General features: G+C 37.8%; 1 protein-coding gene across 3 annotated transcripts in view; it reads left to right on the forward strand.

Annotated features, from left to right (window-relative positions):
- The window catches only part of LOC142345875 (cyclin-dependent kinase 10-like), a 95,964-nt gene that overhangs the window by 30,782 nt on the left and 48,320 nt on the right, over positions 1 to 16,862 (forward strand). Inside the window, exons 1-5 of one of the 3 annotated variants that reach the window (XM_075398307.1) lie at positions 11,647 to 12,212; positions 12,444 to 12,588; positions 12,801 to 12,885; positions 13,151 to 13,348; positions 15,819 to 16,146. In XM_075398307.1, the coding sequence (XP_075254422.1) occupies positions 12,077 to 12,212; positions 12,444 to 12,588; positions 12,801 to 12,885; positions 13,151 to 13,348; positions 15,819 to 16,146 (892 nt within the window). In that variant the 5' untranslated portion in view covers positions 11,647 to 12,076. The other 2 variants (XM_075398306.1, XM_075398305.1) reach the window with 2 other exon arrangements.

Below are 16,862 nucleotides of genomic sequence, written 5' to 3' on the forward strand. Positions count from 1 at the left end.
TTTTGGATCCATGAGTTTGTCCATTAAGTGTAATGTGAAAAAAAAATTGAGAACAGGGCAGCAAACATTTCCGCTTTGGTAAAAGTACAACCGCATGAGTGTAAGCGTCGTCGCCAAGTTATTAAACTCTTAGTCAAAGCCAAAATATCAAAAGAATTCGACAGTGAAAGTTTGTTCGTTTGGTAATGTTTAGAACAATCTCTTGTTGCGATTACAACAGGTGCATAACTTGCGCAAATGTGTTTTAGCTGTAAGCTGAGCAAAGCTATATTGCGGTGCTCTGGTTTCCTTTAAGTTGAAGAACATTGAGATTATAGTGCTCTGATCACAATGTTTTAGCTAAAAATGCAAATATAGAAAACCACAATGGTTTGAGGATCACTTAAGGAATTTCAAGGTGAAAAAATAAGGCTCACAAAGAATGGAAACGTGATCAAAATAAATAACAAAAAACAGTGTGACTTTTTCCTTAAAATTCTGGAAAATCTTTTAAGACCAGGTTAAGGAATCGAAGAGATATTTAATTGCTCTTGAACGAAGTTTATAGCAATTATTGTAAACGTGTTTGTCTTTTTTATGCAAAATTTTTGCATGACAATTTTGACTTTTCGAGTGACTTTTACGCCCTTGACTTTTTGCGTTTGGCGTGATCTAAAATTCTCTCTCAATCACAATTTCAAGCAGCTAAATTAAATTGGCGGCAAATTAATACTAAAAGTTAAATGAAAATTGCGCCGATGCTGGTGCCATTCTTTACTTGAAATAGTGGTATATGTTAACCTCTAATGTGGTTATTTGAAGCCCACTATTAAACTTGTTAGTCCCATTTAGTCTCCCCCTCCCTCCCTCCCCCCACCGACTGAAGCAGGCTGCAACTGATTAGAGCTTCCACTAGTCGTTCGAGAGCAATTCTTCCGACGTTTAGTTGGTTATGTTTCTATTGGATTAAATTTAAATCTGGTATAGGAGACTGAATACAAACTTGAAAATACAATACAATACTCTATGCAGATAAATTTCTTGGCAAAAATGTGGTATGAGTGAATCTAAGATCTGGAAAAATACCCCATCTGGAATGTTGTTCTCAATAAAGTACTGGTAAAAATTTTAAAAATTAAAAAAAGTAGCGGAAGCATTCAATCATAATTTCTCCAGCATTGCCAAGCAGGTAATAACGGAATCTTTCGTCTTTATGTAGCAATCGACATACCTATATAATTTTATTTAAACAGATTTCAGAAACAGTTGCTCATTTGGCTCATAAATTTTGTGCTGAAGATGACTTTTTAAGCAATATTGTTATTAAAGTTTCGAAGGATGCTGTTGTGCCAATTTTGTAACATAATTAGTCTTTTCAAGAAGGCGTTTTTCTCGAATGTCTAAAGAGAGCAAACATTGATCCATTTTATAGAGCGGGATCAAAGTTTGATGGCAATAATTATAGAACTATCGAGCTCTGAATGAACCGTATGGTTTTAATGTTTGAACTAGAGATGTGCAATAGTATGTACAAAATTCTTGTCATCTGATTTTTTAATTTATTACGGATTCCGACCTTAACATAGTACTTTTGTTGCTCTCCTTGAATGGACGGAAAGGACTTCAATTGAGACAAAGATCAGCTTTTTTCCTTGGTCTCACAAAAGCGTTTGTCAGAGCAAATCATGATATATTATAAACTAAATTTAAAAAAATATGGGTTAAGAGGAAATTGCTGTGGTTGAAATCATTCTTGACAAATGCTGCAATTTGTCGAACCAAATTCGTTTTTGCCTGACTTTTAAGATACTCTTTTCGGTGTCCCTCAAGGCTCCAAATTAGGTCCTTTGCTATTCATGAGATGCATCAATCATTTGCTTCGTGCTAGCAGCGCCTTAAAAATTACTGATTATAGAATTCTAACGTTTAAATTGTAGTGTTAGCAACCTTCACGATGACCTGGTAGTCATCAATCAATAACCGGCTTCAAATGCCAAAATATTATTCTTAAGAGGGTATGTTCCTTTTGAACCAGTGTTAAAGTCTCTTGGTTTTCTTGGACTCCGAACTTTCGAATTAAGATAATTTTATATCAATGTTACGACACTGTCCAAAGAAGCCGATAATTTTGATAACAACATATTGACTGGTAAAATCAGCTTGCCTACGGTTCCCCTAGCTATAGCTGTCTAGAACTTGTATACATTTTGATTTAAAAATTCTTTAAGACAGGATATTAATTGAGACATGCTCACTGACAATAAATTATTGGTTGTGGACCGAACGCCCTGTCGGCCAATATGGCGGCAAACAATAATTTTATACCTGCAAATTTTAATATTTCAATGTCTGCCGAAAGAGGTTTTTATCATGGTACTAAATCATATCTTCTTCAAAACGAAAACAATTTTTTTTACAGTTGTTTCTCGTTTGAATTTATTCGTGTTTACTGATAATTGTCACGATAAGTCCAATCAGGTACAAATTTTGCTCTTAATTTTACAGACAGTTTTTTACTATTCTTTTTTGTTTTGAATCAATTCAGCTTACCTCAGTAAATTTTCTGGTGTCCCCAGTTGAATTCGTAGCTCGGTTAGACAATTGCGTATCCTTTAGTCTCGAAGGATTGCATGCCGCTCCTGAAAGGATAATAATTAGATGCATGTTGCCTTTGTTAGCCATAGAGTTAGGTGCCAGAATTAAAAAAAAATTGGCAAGGGTTCTAGAATCTTCAGAATCTTCCAATTTAATGAAAAGTTTCCTACTCCCAAGTTTCGCGCTTACTCGAATCAGTTTGATGTCGGCTTCCTAAACATCGGCCGCCGTTTTAATACACTTTTTGCATTTTTGTTTTATGGATCTTCGGTGTTTAATAGCCGCCGCCCGGCTCCCAAACGACTCTTATTTAGGCGTTCTCCTTTTTTACAATTCAAAGAATTTGAATTGTATTGGGGCGCTGTCTTTTTTACGACTCGAAGAGGAGTACTGGAGAAGTCCTTTTTTAATCAATTTTATTGGAGTGATATTTGAAGCGGGAAATGAAATCCGTGAAAAAATTTGGTGATTTTGGTGGTGAACAAAAGTGAAGAGCGGAGCGAAAAGAGTTGTTTTTTTCATACCGCTGTTTTTGAGAGAGCGAAAGATTGATGTGTGAAAAAATTTTCTCTAAGCGAGCGAAATTTTTTTGTTCACGTGCGGCATTTGAAAGCAGTTTTTTTTGCAACTTTTGATGGTTATGAGTTTTATGATATTGTATTAGTTTTTGGCTTGTTCTGGTAGGAATTGAAGGTTTGAAGTAGTAAATTTGAATTATTTGGAGCTAATTTGGAGATTTTTGATCAGTTTTGCTGATTTTTTGACAAATTTAACGATTTTTTGCCTGTTTATTTGTTTTAATGCTTTAAGTGGGATTTGGATAGAAGCTTGTTACTTAAGAAATATTCAGATACCAATTGACTAAAGTTTTCTTGGTATAACTATTTTTTTTCTTAGGAAAATTGACAGAAGAATTGAGAAACTTTAAAACCATTTTTCTTATTTTTTTTCAAGTTTCTTTTTTTAATCTTAGACAAGTTTTTTTTAGCCTATAATGACTTTCCCATTGTTTTGCGAAATTTTCATTGCTCTAATTGCAAAGGAACTTTATTCGGCTTTATGTTTCCTTGTACTATATAAAAAAAACTCAAGTTAAAAAACATAAATTTTTAGTTTTTTTGTTCAATTTGTTTTTGAATGCCGTTTCTATTCTTCTTTAATTTTTTTATGGCATTTGTGGAGGTTCATGGTTCACAATAGTTGTTCAGTTGTTTAGTCATAAGGATGGCCAATTTTCTCCTTCGAGTCGTTTCCGGAATTCTTCCGGCTATGTTTTTTTTAAGATCTGTTCACACATTTTCATGATTTTTGAAGTCAAATTGGAGTAGTGATTTTGGTCACGAAGAAACAAGAAATGGAGCGAAAAAGCGAGTGGTTTTGCGGTGCAATTTTTTTTGCTCTAATTTCAAAGTAGAGTGAGAAAACGGTGTTTGAACAAAAATTCGCTTTCTCGCTGGTGGTTTTTGTTCACATGCGGCAATTTCACGTTGATTTTTTTTTCAATTTTGTTGGATCGTGATTTTTTCTAAATGGTTTTCCCAATTCATTAATAGCTCATTCTTGGCCTAATTTTTTGTTTGAACCAAATTTCCATTTCTCGCTATTTGTTTTTTGTTCACATGCGACATTTTGACATCGAATTTTTTTGTTTTTCTAAATTTTTTATCTGATTTTTTTAGAAATGGTTTTTCCATTTCACTCATAGTACGTTATAAGTCGTTTATTGTTTAGTCAATGAAATTTCTTTGAATTGTACTGCTATGGACTTGTCCTGCTATGTTTTCTCAATTCGCTTTACCTTTTGATCACGTTTTTCGTTTTACATATGTTACGACTAGCACGTTTGACTTCTGGCTCACCTCACTCACTGTTTCAACTGAATGGTTTTTAAATCCATTCACTCAATGAACTACGCAAGGTAGTGAATACAGTTAAGGTGAAAAGAGCAAAATAAAAAGAGACGGGATAAACCGATAAAGACCGGTCATTAAGTCATTGAGAATTAGGTTAGCAAAGTTCATTAGAGGGTTTGCTAGCTTACATTGTTAAGTAAGTATAGTTTTAGAATCCAACCGTAACTGCATGCCTAATTAGAACACTTTTTGACTCAGAAAAAAATAGAAAAGAATTTGGTCAATTTATCTCCTTTTTTCTTTTTCTGTTCCAATCCCGATGTGTATCAAGTGCGTGAACGGCGGCTATTTTCCGGCAGTCTGCCGGCTATGTTAATAGATTTTTGGTTTTTATTTTTCAGCTTAATTTAAGTCTGATTACTCCCTTTTTGCTTGGGTTTTAATTTATGACTCTCATTTGGATTAAAATCTGCAAGGCTTTCAAGAGTCAATAGGTTAGGCTCAGTGATGGGTGGTGGGAAAGATTTGCATTCATTTCTTGCTTACTGTCAGTTGTATTGTGATGCGAAGGATAAATTAATTCGCTCATGCGCTTATGCGCTTTTTCGCTTGATTATTTCCTGGGATTGCATTTAGAAGAATCTCTCTGGCTTTTGAGTTTTTTCAATGATTATACTGACTTCATTTTATCTTTCCAGGGATAATTTACTACCGCTTGTCTTTTCTATTTAAACAGTGTTTTCAAATTGTGGGTGCTCTACCAATAATAATTTTTTGAAAAGGAAAGTGAGGCTGCAATTTGGATTAGAAAGTACTGCGATCTCTGATTCAGAGAGTGAGTTTTTGGTGCTTTTTGCTAGCCACTGGGTCTTTGGAGAGTAACTTTTAAGTTCTGACGTTTAAATTAGTTTTCTTTTTCCAACCGTTACCGCGTTTGTCGACCCCCTGTTCGGAACCCCTCTCGTCCAGCCCTGCCAATGCTGCCCCACGTTACTTGAGCCTCCCCTGCCCCAGCAACCCCCCCCCCCCCCCCCCCCCACACACACACACACACACTCACACGGCCCTTTCCCTCCTCCCGCCCATCCAAATTAATTAAAAGTTTCCTGCTCCCAAGTTTCGCGCTTACTCGTATCAGGTTGATGTCAGCTTCCTAAACGTCGGCCGTGCCGTTTTAGTGAAATTTTTGCTTTATGTATCTTCGTTGTTTAATAGCCGCCGTTGACCTCTCAAACGGCTATTTTTGGGCGCTCTGCTTTTTTTATTCGCTTTGCCTTTCGATCACTTTTTTCGTTTTAAATAAGTCATGACTTTCACGTTTGACTTCTGAGTTACCTCACTCGCTGTTTCAACTGAATGGTTTTTAAATCCATTCACTCAATGAACTTCGCAAGATAGTGAATACAGTCACGGTGAAAAGAGCAAAATCAAGAGACGGGATAAACCGATAAAGACCGGTCATAAGGTCATTTATTTGAGAGTAATTCCTGCGAGGTTGGTTGGTCGTTTTTGTAGTTCTTGTTTCAGCTTCAACTTTCCTAATGTTTTTAACGTTAATTTATTAATAGCCGCTGTCAGCCCTTCAACGGCTATTAGTTAGGCGCTCGCCTTTTTTAAAATTCGAAAAACTTTAATTGTATTGGGATGCCGTCTTTTTTGTCTCAAAAAGTTATATTGGTGGGGCGTCATATTACGACTTGAAGAGTATTATTCAAGAAGTGTCTTTTTTATCAATATTGTTGAACTGAATTTTGAATCCGGAAATGCAACGCGTGAAAAATATGGGTGGGAGTGAGAAGAGTGATTTTTTAGGATAAACGGATAAAGCCTCGATGGTAATTAAGTAGCTGAACGGCTCTCTTGGTGTATTACGCCCTACTAGTCTCTGTGTAAGCGATTTTATGCCACTATTTTGGAGGAGACAATTTAATTGCGTCAAAGGCGGTTCTCAATCTTTGAAGTTTGACCCGTTCAGTCACTTCCCCCTCTCATGAACGCCGCAGCACTTCCCCCTCTCATGAAAGCCGCAGCACTTCCCCCGTCCACCCTCATGCACTGATTCATAATATTAGACACGTTTTTTTTTACTATTACGACTAATCTTCCTTTTCGACTTTTTTATTACTCCTGTATAATTAATTTGGGTTTATCTGCTCTCGTAATATGAAAATTCATTATTATTCAGGTTTTGAGTTCACATTTTTCTAAGATGTCACTTTTTCATGAATTGACAGTTTTTCGATTCTTATGAGGGGTTTTGACAGTACTAGTTTTTACAGCTCGTAGAGGAGTCATGGTGACCTATTTTTTAATCGGTCCAGTAGTTCTGAAACAGCATGTAAAAGCAATGCCGTACGTGCCAGAATTGGGATTTTTTTTGTTGTTGAACAAAAGCGTAGAGGGGAGAGAAGAGTGGTGTCTTTGTCCATACCAGCTGTCGAAAGATCGAAAAAAGAAAGTGTGAGAAATTCTTGCTAAACGAGTATTTTTCGATCACGTGCGGCTTTTTCGAATCAGTTGTTAAAGTTTTTACTTTGCATTTTTGGGTAAAGTTGTTTTTTTAACCATGTTAACAGGTAACTGTATGTTTAGGAGCATTTTTGACTGTCTCAATCTTATACTTTTTTAGAGGTTATTTTTGTGATTTCATTGTTTTAGAAGGTTTTTTTTACCGATTTTTGTCATCTTTTTCATGTTAATAGTGTCTAATGTAATTTGTTTGATTAATAGCCGCCCTCATCTTCTCAGCCGGCTATTATAGCGCTCCTATTTTTTTTTAACTTCGTCGAATAGAAAAATGTTTCGCTTTACCTCATTTTGCCACTTTTTCAACATTTTGCGTGATATCTTTTTGACTTCTCTAGGCTAGTTTCTCTCTTCTCTCATTCTGCTAAAAGTGAATTTGAACATCAGTTGCTAAGCAAAGCAATTCAAAATGAACAGTGTCGTATAAAAAATTGTAGTCAGAAAAAGGAACGGGATAAACCCATAAAGCCCAATTTTAGATGCCCGCTATTTGAACGTCGTTCCTATAAGTCTTAGTTACCATCTCCAATGCTTTTTGGTATTGATGGTAGCCCCTGTAGCCTCTCTCTAAGAAACAGAAGTACGTTATGTTCAACTACGAATTGCCATCAAAATAAATCGGACTTAAAAAATGTTTTTGTACAAAAATCTTTTTTTTTTCAATATCTTCTATTCTTTCAAACCCAATCATGCTTATTGGAATCAACGGCGGCTATTTTCCGGCAATTTGTCGGGTATGTTTGCAAACTGTTTTTATGTTTGTATTAGTCTAGTCGGCTTTTCTTTTCAATAATATCAAACCTAATTTGTTTAAGTTGAAAAAACCTGCAAATTTTGAGCAATTTTGCTTTATTTCTGTTTTTAAATTATTTGCCTAATTTTTCTGTTGTTCAGAATTTTTTGTCATTTTGAATTGTTTAGCTAGGGTTTGTGCTAGGGTTGTAATGCTTGATAGCACATTTTATACAAATAAACTAAATTGTGCAGTTTTTTGTCTTTGAATTTTGCTCATGTTTTAAGTGCGTTCCACTGTCGCTTGGTTGACTAAGGAATAAGCAGTGATTTTATGTTAAGGTATGTTTAGAACAAGTGTTTAGACGTTGCAACTTTCTAAAAGTAAATGACAAATTTATTGGGTTTGTTTAGTTTATTGCCTAAATTTTGCTCGGTTATTCTTTTTCGAGATGTATATTTGGTTTTTTTTCAAATCACTTGATTTTCGTTTGTAACACAATATATAGTTAGAATGTATAGTTTGATTCCTGGTTAACGGGTATTGCTGTGACACCGATGAAACCTCGGAAAAGGCGCTCTAATTGGCGGACACTTTGATTTTTGGTTCCGCTATAGAGTTCTGTTATTTGGGCGTTAGAGGCCATATTCTTATAAGTCTAAAACTGCACTGAATAAAATTAAAGTTAATAATCTGAACGGGTTGTGAGTGCTTAATTTTTGGAGGGCAATTATTTTGAAATCTCTGAGGGGAGTTTAAAATTTATATTACTCATGGGTCACGAGATGTCTAATTATAGAAAACTCACGGGCTTTTTGTCGGCGAATACGACATGCATTTTAATTGAGCGTTATAATTTTGTCTATTCTATTTCAGAATTTCCTTGTTGGTTTCATTACCAACTAAGAAGCTTCTCTCTCTCTCTCTCTCTCTCTCTCTCTCTCTCTCTCTCTCTCTCTGAGTCTTTGTCTCTGTGTGCTGTCTTTTTGACATTGGTGTCACCTTCTTTTAGGCTCCGATCTCTTATGCATTCACTATTGATCATTTGAAGGAGAAACTAATGTCTTGAAGAGGTGGATAAAAAGTGCTGTAATCAGATGAAGAACAATGATAAGGAAACAAATGCTGCTGTAAAATGTACACAATTTTTTTTTTGAAAAAGATATCAAAATTTAAAAACGCCGATTTCTGTTAGTCTCCACTTTCGTAAATTTTCTGAAATTTCAGTCTTTCTAAATCGAGATGGATTTCCCTTTTAATGCGCTTAAATGGTAATTTAAAATGATACTGATAATCGAATGGTACTATTGCAATGAGTCTATCTTTATAGTTTTGTATTTACCTTTATAGTCCTATATAGCTTTATAGTCTTATATTTACCGTTCGTTAAATCCGACAATAAAAATGGTGACTAATTTCCAGAAAAACGGAGTATTCCTGATTTTGGGACTTCCGTGAGGAAAGTGTTAAATCACATTTTTGCAACTGTCTAGCGTCATCTGAATCATATAAATGTGTACGTAATGTTTTGAATAACAATGCGTCAAGACAAATTAGCAAAATTTAAAAGATACTTTCAAAGACTACTTTCCTGTCACCGTGTAATGTGACTTTGGCTAGCTATATTGTTGCAATGAGTTCGGTGAAGTGATGTTTCTCGCTGAGTTAATTAAATACTTAGTAACGTTGATTTTGTCACATTATTTACTCGCTAATATTTTACAAGGCCAGAGCGGTTTGAGTCTTACTCGCAGTAGGGCAGACGGCTAATTGGGTATTCTAGTCGAAAAAAAAAGATTATATTCTGAGACCGAATTATCTGGCGGTTGATCTTTAGCTTGACAATTTTTGATTGTGTTTTGCAGAATAATACCCAATCGAGACCCGGTTGCCGTATTTACATTTGAGTAACCATTGTACAAATACATCAAGATTAATAGAACTTCTTGCGAGTGCTGGCATGTGCCGGACAAATAAAATGAATATAGAAAAGTTTACAATGTAAATATAAATACCGGTTAGCACTTTCACAAATTTCTGCGTTTCGGGTAAATCAAATAAAAGATAACTAAGTGGTTTTTATAGCAAATATTCTTGAGAAAGTTTACAGGGTTTTGATAAAGTAAATATGCATTTTCTCATCTTAATCAGGCAGAAAAGTCAAGTCTATTTATGGCCGTGACTTTTTAGCAGATATGGCGCTAAATAAGGCAATCAGTAAAAAGAGCGGAAGAATATACCCATTATTATTTGAAACGTAATTTAGGACGTTACAGATAGAGGTAAATTCTGTGTCAAGAAATCTTACACATAAGGAATTTGCGAGAAAAATTTTGCTCGAAAGTCTCCATTCCTCACATTTGAGTAATTTGAATTTTGGTAGAATGTTAACCAAGTGGTGTTTCAAATATCTTTGCCTTTAATTGTATTCGATAAACTGTACAAGTTATCGAATCTTTTCTGTCGCTATCTCAGAGGATCATTCTATTTTAAATTGGTTTTGTTTACTTACCAAGGAGGAAATAAAGGAACAGTTGTTTGAAGAATGAGACTGGCATCATCTTATATGAGACATCATGGTCTCACTCCAAAGACCAATGGCACTTGAGGAAGGGTTTCTGCGATTGTTTGGCTGATTAGAATTAATGCCCAAATGTGAATTCTCGCTGATCGGAGATCACTACTATGCGATTGCAGCTACTGAGTTTACATCTTGCTCTCAAACGACCTGCCTTTCAGTCACCCCCTCCACACTACCCCGTCAACCTTCCCCCAGCTGGCTATTTGGACACTCCCTTCTGCCAACCCTCCTAAAAGAACCCGCATTCCGCTCACCCACCCCCATTATGCACGTCCAGGCTGGCGACTACAGAAGCCGACCGCTCGCTGGTCGTTTGAGAGCAATTCGCCCGAAGGTAGTCGGTTATGTTTAATTACTCTCAAACAAAGTTTGTAGCAATTATATTAGTCCTGTTGGTCTTTTTTATGCGATTTTTTGCATGTCAAGAGTTTTCGTCTGACCCATTTGGCGTTTCGTCCTCAAAAACGGGATAAACAGGTAGCGCCCAGCAGGAATTAAGTGCTCTTAATGCCTTTACGCTCACTAGTCTTCTTGTATGCGATTCACAGGAACTGTTTTGGAGACCTGTACTTAAAATACTTATGGTTTGAAGGGCGGTTTTTAAAGGTTGAGCCCCCCCCCGCCCCCCACACACTCAACAAACCCCCTCCAGGGGGTGAACCCCCGCTGCGCTCACCTCACGGTCCTTCAATTAAGCTAAAGCTAGCCTCACTAAACCGCAGCTAGATACTGACGAAGCCAACCGCTCGCATGTCGTTTGAGAGCAATTCGTTCCGATGTTAGTCGGTTATGTTTTCAATAAATTACTTGCTAAAGTTCTTGGAAATGCCAATTGTTTTGTGTATTGATAAAATTGTGTGAGCCAATGTGATAAATTGCAGATGTGAATTATTTGCAAATTGAATAGTGCAGGATGAACAGGTTGAATCAACTAATCGATAGACAGTGATATATTGGATAGTGTTAGTGACGAGAGTTGTTGAGGACTAAGTGCATATTTAAAATTTTAGCGTTATTAATTGTGTGATACTGATAGTGCCATCGGTGTCCCTGTACTACCTTTTTCAATAATAATTATATTTTCAGTTTTGTATGGCTGACGATGAATTCTTTGCAAGTAAAGAATCCAAGCCACCCAAAATTCAGCTGAAAGTGAAAGAAGAGCCGAACAAGAAGTATGGCTTAATCTTGAAACAGAAGAAAGCTGCACCAGCCTTCAATGCTTTCTCCAATATCTTTAGACCTGGGGGCTCAGCAAGAGGTGGACTGGAAGTGAAGCCAGAACCTGATGGTAGAGTTAAGAGGGAAAGCGGCTTGGGTGTGGCAGCGGCTGCATTTCAAGAAAACGAATCTGAAGAAAGTGATCATGTGAGTAGTGATGGAATCCATATGGTGATTAAACGAGAGGCTTATAATAACGTACAATATTGCGTAAGAATCAGATGATCAGTTATCTGTGTGCGGTTCTTATGTGTTGCGAAATTGAAATTAACTGACATCTAGTTATGATGACAGGAGTTCATAGTTAATTGTCGGTAGGCTGATTGTGTTCCTCTTAGGGTAGGCTTTTTTTCTTGATTGATGGTTTGAGGCCTGGAAGTCAGTTGTGTCTTGTTTTTCATTTGGGTGTTGTTCACTGCCAACATGAATAGTCGCAAATTTGAGATCCAATTTTTAACGGTAACTAGACCAGAACTTTTGTCTCTCTAAAGAATACTTAGAGTAGATGAGTTCCGGTTTTGCGCTCTGACTGTTTTCAGATTGGAATGCAGTTGAATTGTTATGAGTAGATAGAGAAGAGTGGAGTCTATGGATCCGCAATCAAGTTCCAAAATCAACTTCGTTTCATCCTCACGCAAATCTGAACAAGCTGAGATTTCTTATTTGAATGGATCGAGCTCGAAACAAGCAATTGAAGTTTCCGCAGCCAACTCTCAGCAAAGTGGTCCGAGATTTACTCCATGCTTTACCAATGCGACAAACCAAGAAAGAAAAGAATTTAGGTCTGAGCTTTTGATTGGTACGAATTGATTAAAAAAATAGTTTGAGAAAACCATTTAGATTTCAGTAGCAGACATTTGAGTATTTTCACCTGAGCAATGCGAGTATCTTAAAGTGAGATTAAATGTGAAGCATTGGGTAAACCGTGTTTGGTCACTGAATGAAGTGGATCTAGATGGAGACCACTACCTGTATACGAGTGCATCTGATATGAAGGTGCGCAGCATCCCTGTGTCATCCAGATATGGACTGTGTAGAGATGTGAATGAATTTGAGAAGTTGAATCGAGTGGGCGAAGGCACATATGGCATAGTATACAGGTGAGACAGCCAATAAAACAACACAACTCTGGATCTAGATGACAGGCAGAGTCAACAATAGTTACTCAACAATAGTCACTCATCAGTGAAAAGTTTACATGTGTTCTGTAGATCTTTTAACTGATTCTGCTTGTTTTAAGATAAAGGATTTTTGATAGGAACTAAATTTCATGCGTCAAATCTTTTTAAGTCAGGTGATGTGTGATTGATAGGGCAAGAGACAGTAGGAATGGGGAGATTGTGGCTCTCAAGAAAGTGAGGATGGAATTGGAGAAACAGACAGGAGGCATGCCTATAAGGAATAAATCACACTGTTTCCTAATCAAGCCACTCTTGGTTTTATGCTGAGATTTTCTAATCTAGTCTCAAAATAACAGTCGAAGTTGTCAAATTTTAATGGTACTGGGGATAGATGATTCAAATATATTTAGCAAAAGTTTGTATGCTGAAAAAAGTCGGTCTTGATGACAATACGGAAAATTCATCGCGAGATACCAGATACAGACTGTCCGGTGCCTTGATTGTCTGAAAAAAGGTAGTGAGTGATCGGAAACAGTGGCTTAGTGGTTTACGGGAAGTGTCATTGCTCCTATCAACTTCACAGCACCCGAACATAGTGAAGCTGCATGAAGTGGTAGTTGGTCGCAAGCTGACTAGTGTGTTCTTGGTGATGGAGTTCTGTGCCCAGGATCTGGCTAGTCTGTTGGACAACATGCCCTCTCCATTCTCAGAGCCACATGTCAAGTGCCTTATGCTACAGGTGCGTATTGAAACACTAATTGTATGAATGGGCTCTCGAATCATTATTCTATTAACAAGTTAACTACTCTTGATAATTCCTATTATTTAAAGCAATTGATGCAAGCATCACTGTCCTGAATATTTGATCGCAAGCATTTACTGATACAGCTCAATGAATACTTCGAGTTATTACTCGTTCGTCATTTTGCTGAAATATGCGCAATTAAATTCTCCTTTAAGTGCATTAGAGAACAAAGCGTGTAAAGCTCTAACAGAGAGCATGTTCTCATTACTAAAAAATATTAATGACTAAAATCTTTCAGAAAATGCTTAGCCTCATTTGTCCTCCAGACCTAAAAATTCAAGAAAGTGCTCTTTTTTGTGTTCTCTCTTGAGGGCATCAGAAAACATTGCTTGGAAAATCCTGAAAGAAGGGCAGTCTTGATTACATTATATCCCGCATAAGAGAGGGCATATATATTTGACTTATTAATTGCTCTCGAATAAGAAGCAATTATTGTAAACGTATGTCTTTTTATGCAGATTTTTCACTTGACCGTTTTCGCGCTTTTCCTCAAGAATAATCTTAGACGTCTCAACTGACTTTTGCGCACTTCTTGATATTTGAGTGATTTCAACTGCTCTCACTCCGAATTAATGTTTGTTGTTCAGACAAAACCAATGGTCAGAGAGATGATGGCAAGGCCCTGATAGCCGACTGGTCAATGCCTCTGTAGAGTTGAAGGAAGCGGACTCAGGAGGTCAGGGTTCGAACCCTACCTTCGGCTGCTGTTTTTGCACCCATAGAGAAAATTTTATCTAGGCTGCAGCCCCTGAAGTAAATTGCCCCGCCTGTCATTCAAGAGAAATTTTTCCGGCGATAGTCGGTTTGTGTTAATGTTACGAAGTTGCTTTTCTCCAATTATTTCGTTTCTGCATTGGAAAAATAACCTGTATAGATTGCAATAGATGACCCTGATTAAGCACTGTTTTTCAAACTTGGTTATCTCACAAACATTTTCAATTTCAACATGACTTTTCGAGATTGCAGTTTTTTCATTAACTATCTCTTTCATCCGCTATTTTCTAATTCTGTCTCGTTTTTCCTTCGCTATCAAGCTTCATGCGTGGCTCAGTCTTTTACTAGCACCATCTCTATGCGTGAGCCTCCTTTCTGCTGGATATTTTTAGGTTTGTTTTTTCGGCAATGTTTTTTGGTATTGCTATTCGAATAATGCTATACGATTAGTTGAAATCGTTTGTTAAAAGTACGCACCCGCTAAAGGAGGCTTCAAAATATCAAAAGCACTTCATAGCACTTCATGCTGTGAATTTTTGTTTCATCTGAACACTGTACATCCGTTTTAATTGAGTGCCTCATTAAGTTAAATATTGGGATTTTTTTCTCGCGCTGGCAAACTTTTATTCTTAAGTTTTGATATACTTTTTGATATCGTTTACGGGCCTACTAGTAATGGGTTATTTTTAGCAGCACATTTGTTGTTTCGATGGGAATCCTCTGCTTGCGGAAATGATAGAATTGAAGCGTGCTATTTCTTTTCTCTTGTTTTGAGCTGCGGTAAGTCAACAGGGACTGACTTCTTGTATTAATAGATAAGGGTTTGTTTAATTGCGCTCAAGCAAATCTTGGATGAAGCAAGTTTGTAGAACGTTTTCCTCTGTTTTCACATATCAGATTTTAACAGTAGCTCCGTTCCTAACCCCCGCAGACTTCCTACCTGCCCCCTAGCAACATCTCCCCCAAACCTACCTACATTCCCTGCACCTACTTACCCCCATTTTTAAAACCCACCTATTCGATTGTCCCCCCACCAAGACCCCGCCCTCCACTAACCGCAGCCCCGTCATCCCCCCACCAGTCATGACAACCCTAAAGTAAAAGCTGTGTGTGCATTTTAATAAACTCTTCTTTCTATAGTTTTTTTGACATTTTTTTTGTTCCTTCAATCCCAATCTGAATATGGAATTAATGGTGGCTATTTTTCGGCCATCTGACTGGTATGTTCTTTTATAGTTAAGGTTAGTTGAGAGATTATTCTGTATAACTATTCTGCCGGCTATGTTTTTTAATGCGATTTCTTGTAATGCCGACTCTTACAGCCTGCGGTTCGCTAGTCTCTGAGAATGCGATTCACAGAAACTGTTTTGGAGACTTATACTTATGATTGGAAGGGCGGTTCTTGGAGGTTGACCACCCATTTAACCCCGCCCGACTTTAGTCGGTTATGCAAAGAGCTTCAAGTCAAAAATCACCTTGAATCTGTTTGAATATGAGTGTCTAGAAAAATTGTATAGGAAGGACAGGAGGAATTCTGAACCACTGCTGATTGTTGGTGAAAATAGACAATTTATTACCAGCGTTGTTGGTGGTTTGATTAAGATAATAGCATTTCAAAGTCAGAGCACTATACTGGTATACTTTTTGAATGGATGGATATGGTTGTGAGGTAGTATTTGTGGTATTGTAGGTCTTCAAAGGACTGGCTCACTTGCACTCTTCCTTTATCGTGCACAGAGATTTGAAGGTGTCCAATCTTCTGCTGACTGACAGAGGAGTGCTCAAGATCGCTGACTTTGGCCTGGCTAGATCCTTTTCGATACCCCTTCCCAAACTGACCCCAAAGGTAGTAACCCTTTGGTATCGCAGTCCAGAACTGTTATTTGGGGCAAGCCAACACACCACGGCCATTGATTTGTGGAGTGCCGGGTGTATTCTGGGCGAACTGCTATCGCACAAGCCATTGCTGCCAGGGAAGACTGAATTGCAGCAGATTGATCTCATTGTCAATTTATTAGGTTGGTCATGATTGGCTTCACTTACCAAAACATGTAATATGCTGTTCGCCGATCAATTTTTCGTCAGACACACACCCGCGCAGGACAGACACATACACACACACCCGCGCAGGCATACACACGCACACACCACGCACAAAGACACTGCACACGCACGCAAGACGCACATACACGCGCACACACGCCGCGCGCACACACACGAGCACGCACACACACACACACGCTGCACAACTCACGCATTCACGCACACATACAAGCACGCGTGCATACACGCACACACACACCCTCGCATACACACGCCGCACACAGGCACACACACACGCGCAAGCTCACACACACGCTGCACACACACAAGCACGCGCGCATACATACACACCCACACACCCTCGCGTACACGCCGCACACACGCATAAATACGCACGCACACAGACACACACACGCGCGCTTACACTTTCAATTACACGCCAACACAACTTACTCATACACAGCACATATTTACACGAATACGCACAGATACATGCACACATACGCGCATACACACACACACACGCTCGCACACACACAGACACCTACACAGAAGCACACACAGACACGAACACGGCACAGATACAAGCATACACCCGCGTGCACACACAGACACACAAAAAAACAAACACGCAGACACGGATAGACACACTTAACACAGAGAGACACACAAACACACCGAGATAAACGCT

The sequence above is a fragment of the Convolutriloba macropyga genome, chromosome 9, assembly GCF_964194025.1.
Source record: "Convolutriloba macropyga chromosome 9, txConMacr16.3, whole genome shotgun sequence".
Taxonomy (NCBI): Eukaryota; Metazoa; Xenacoelomorpha; order Acoela; family Convolutidae; genus Convolutriloba; species Convolutriloba macropyga.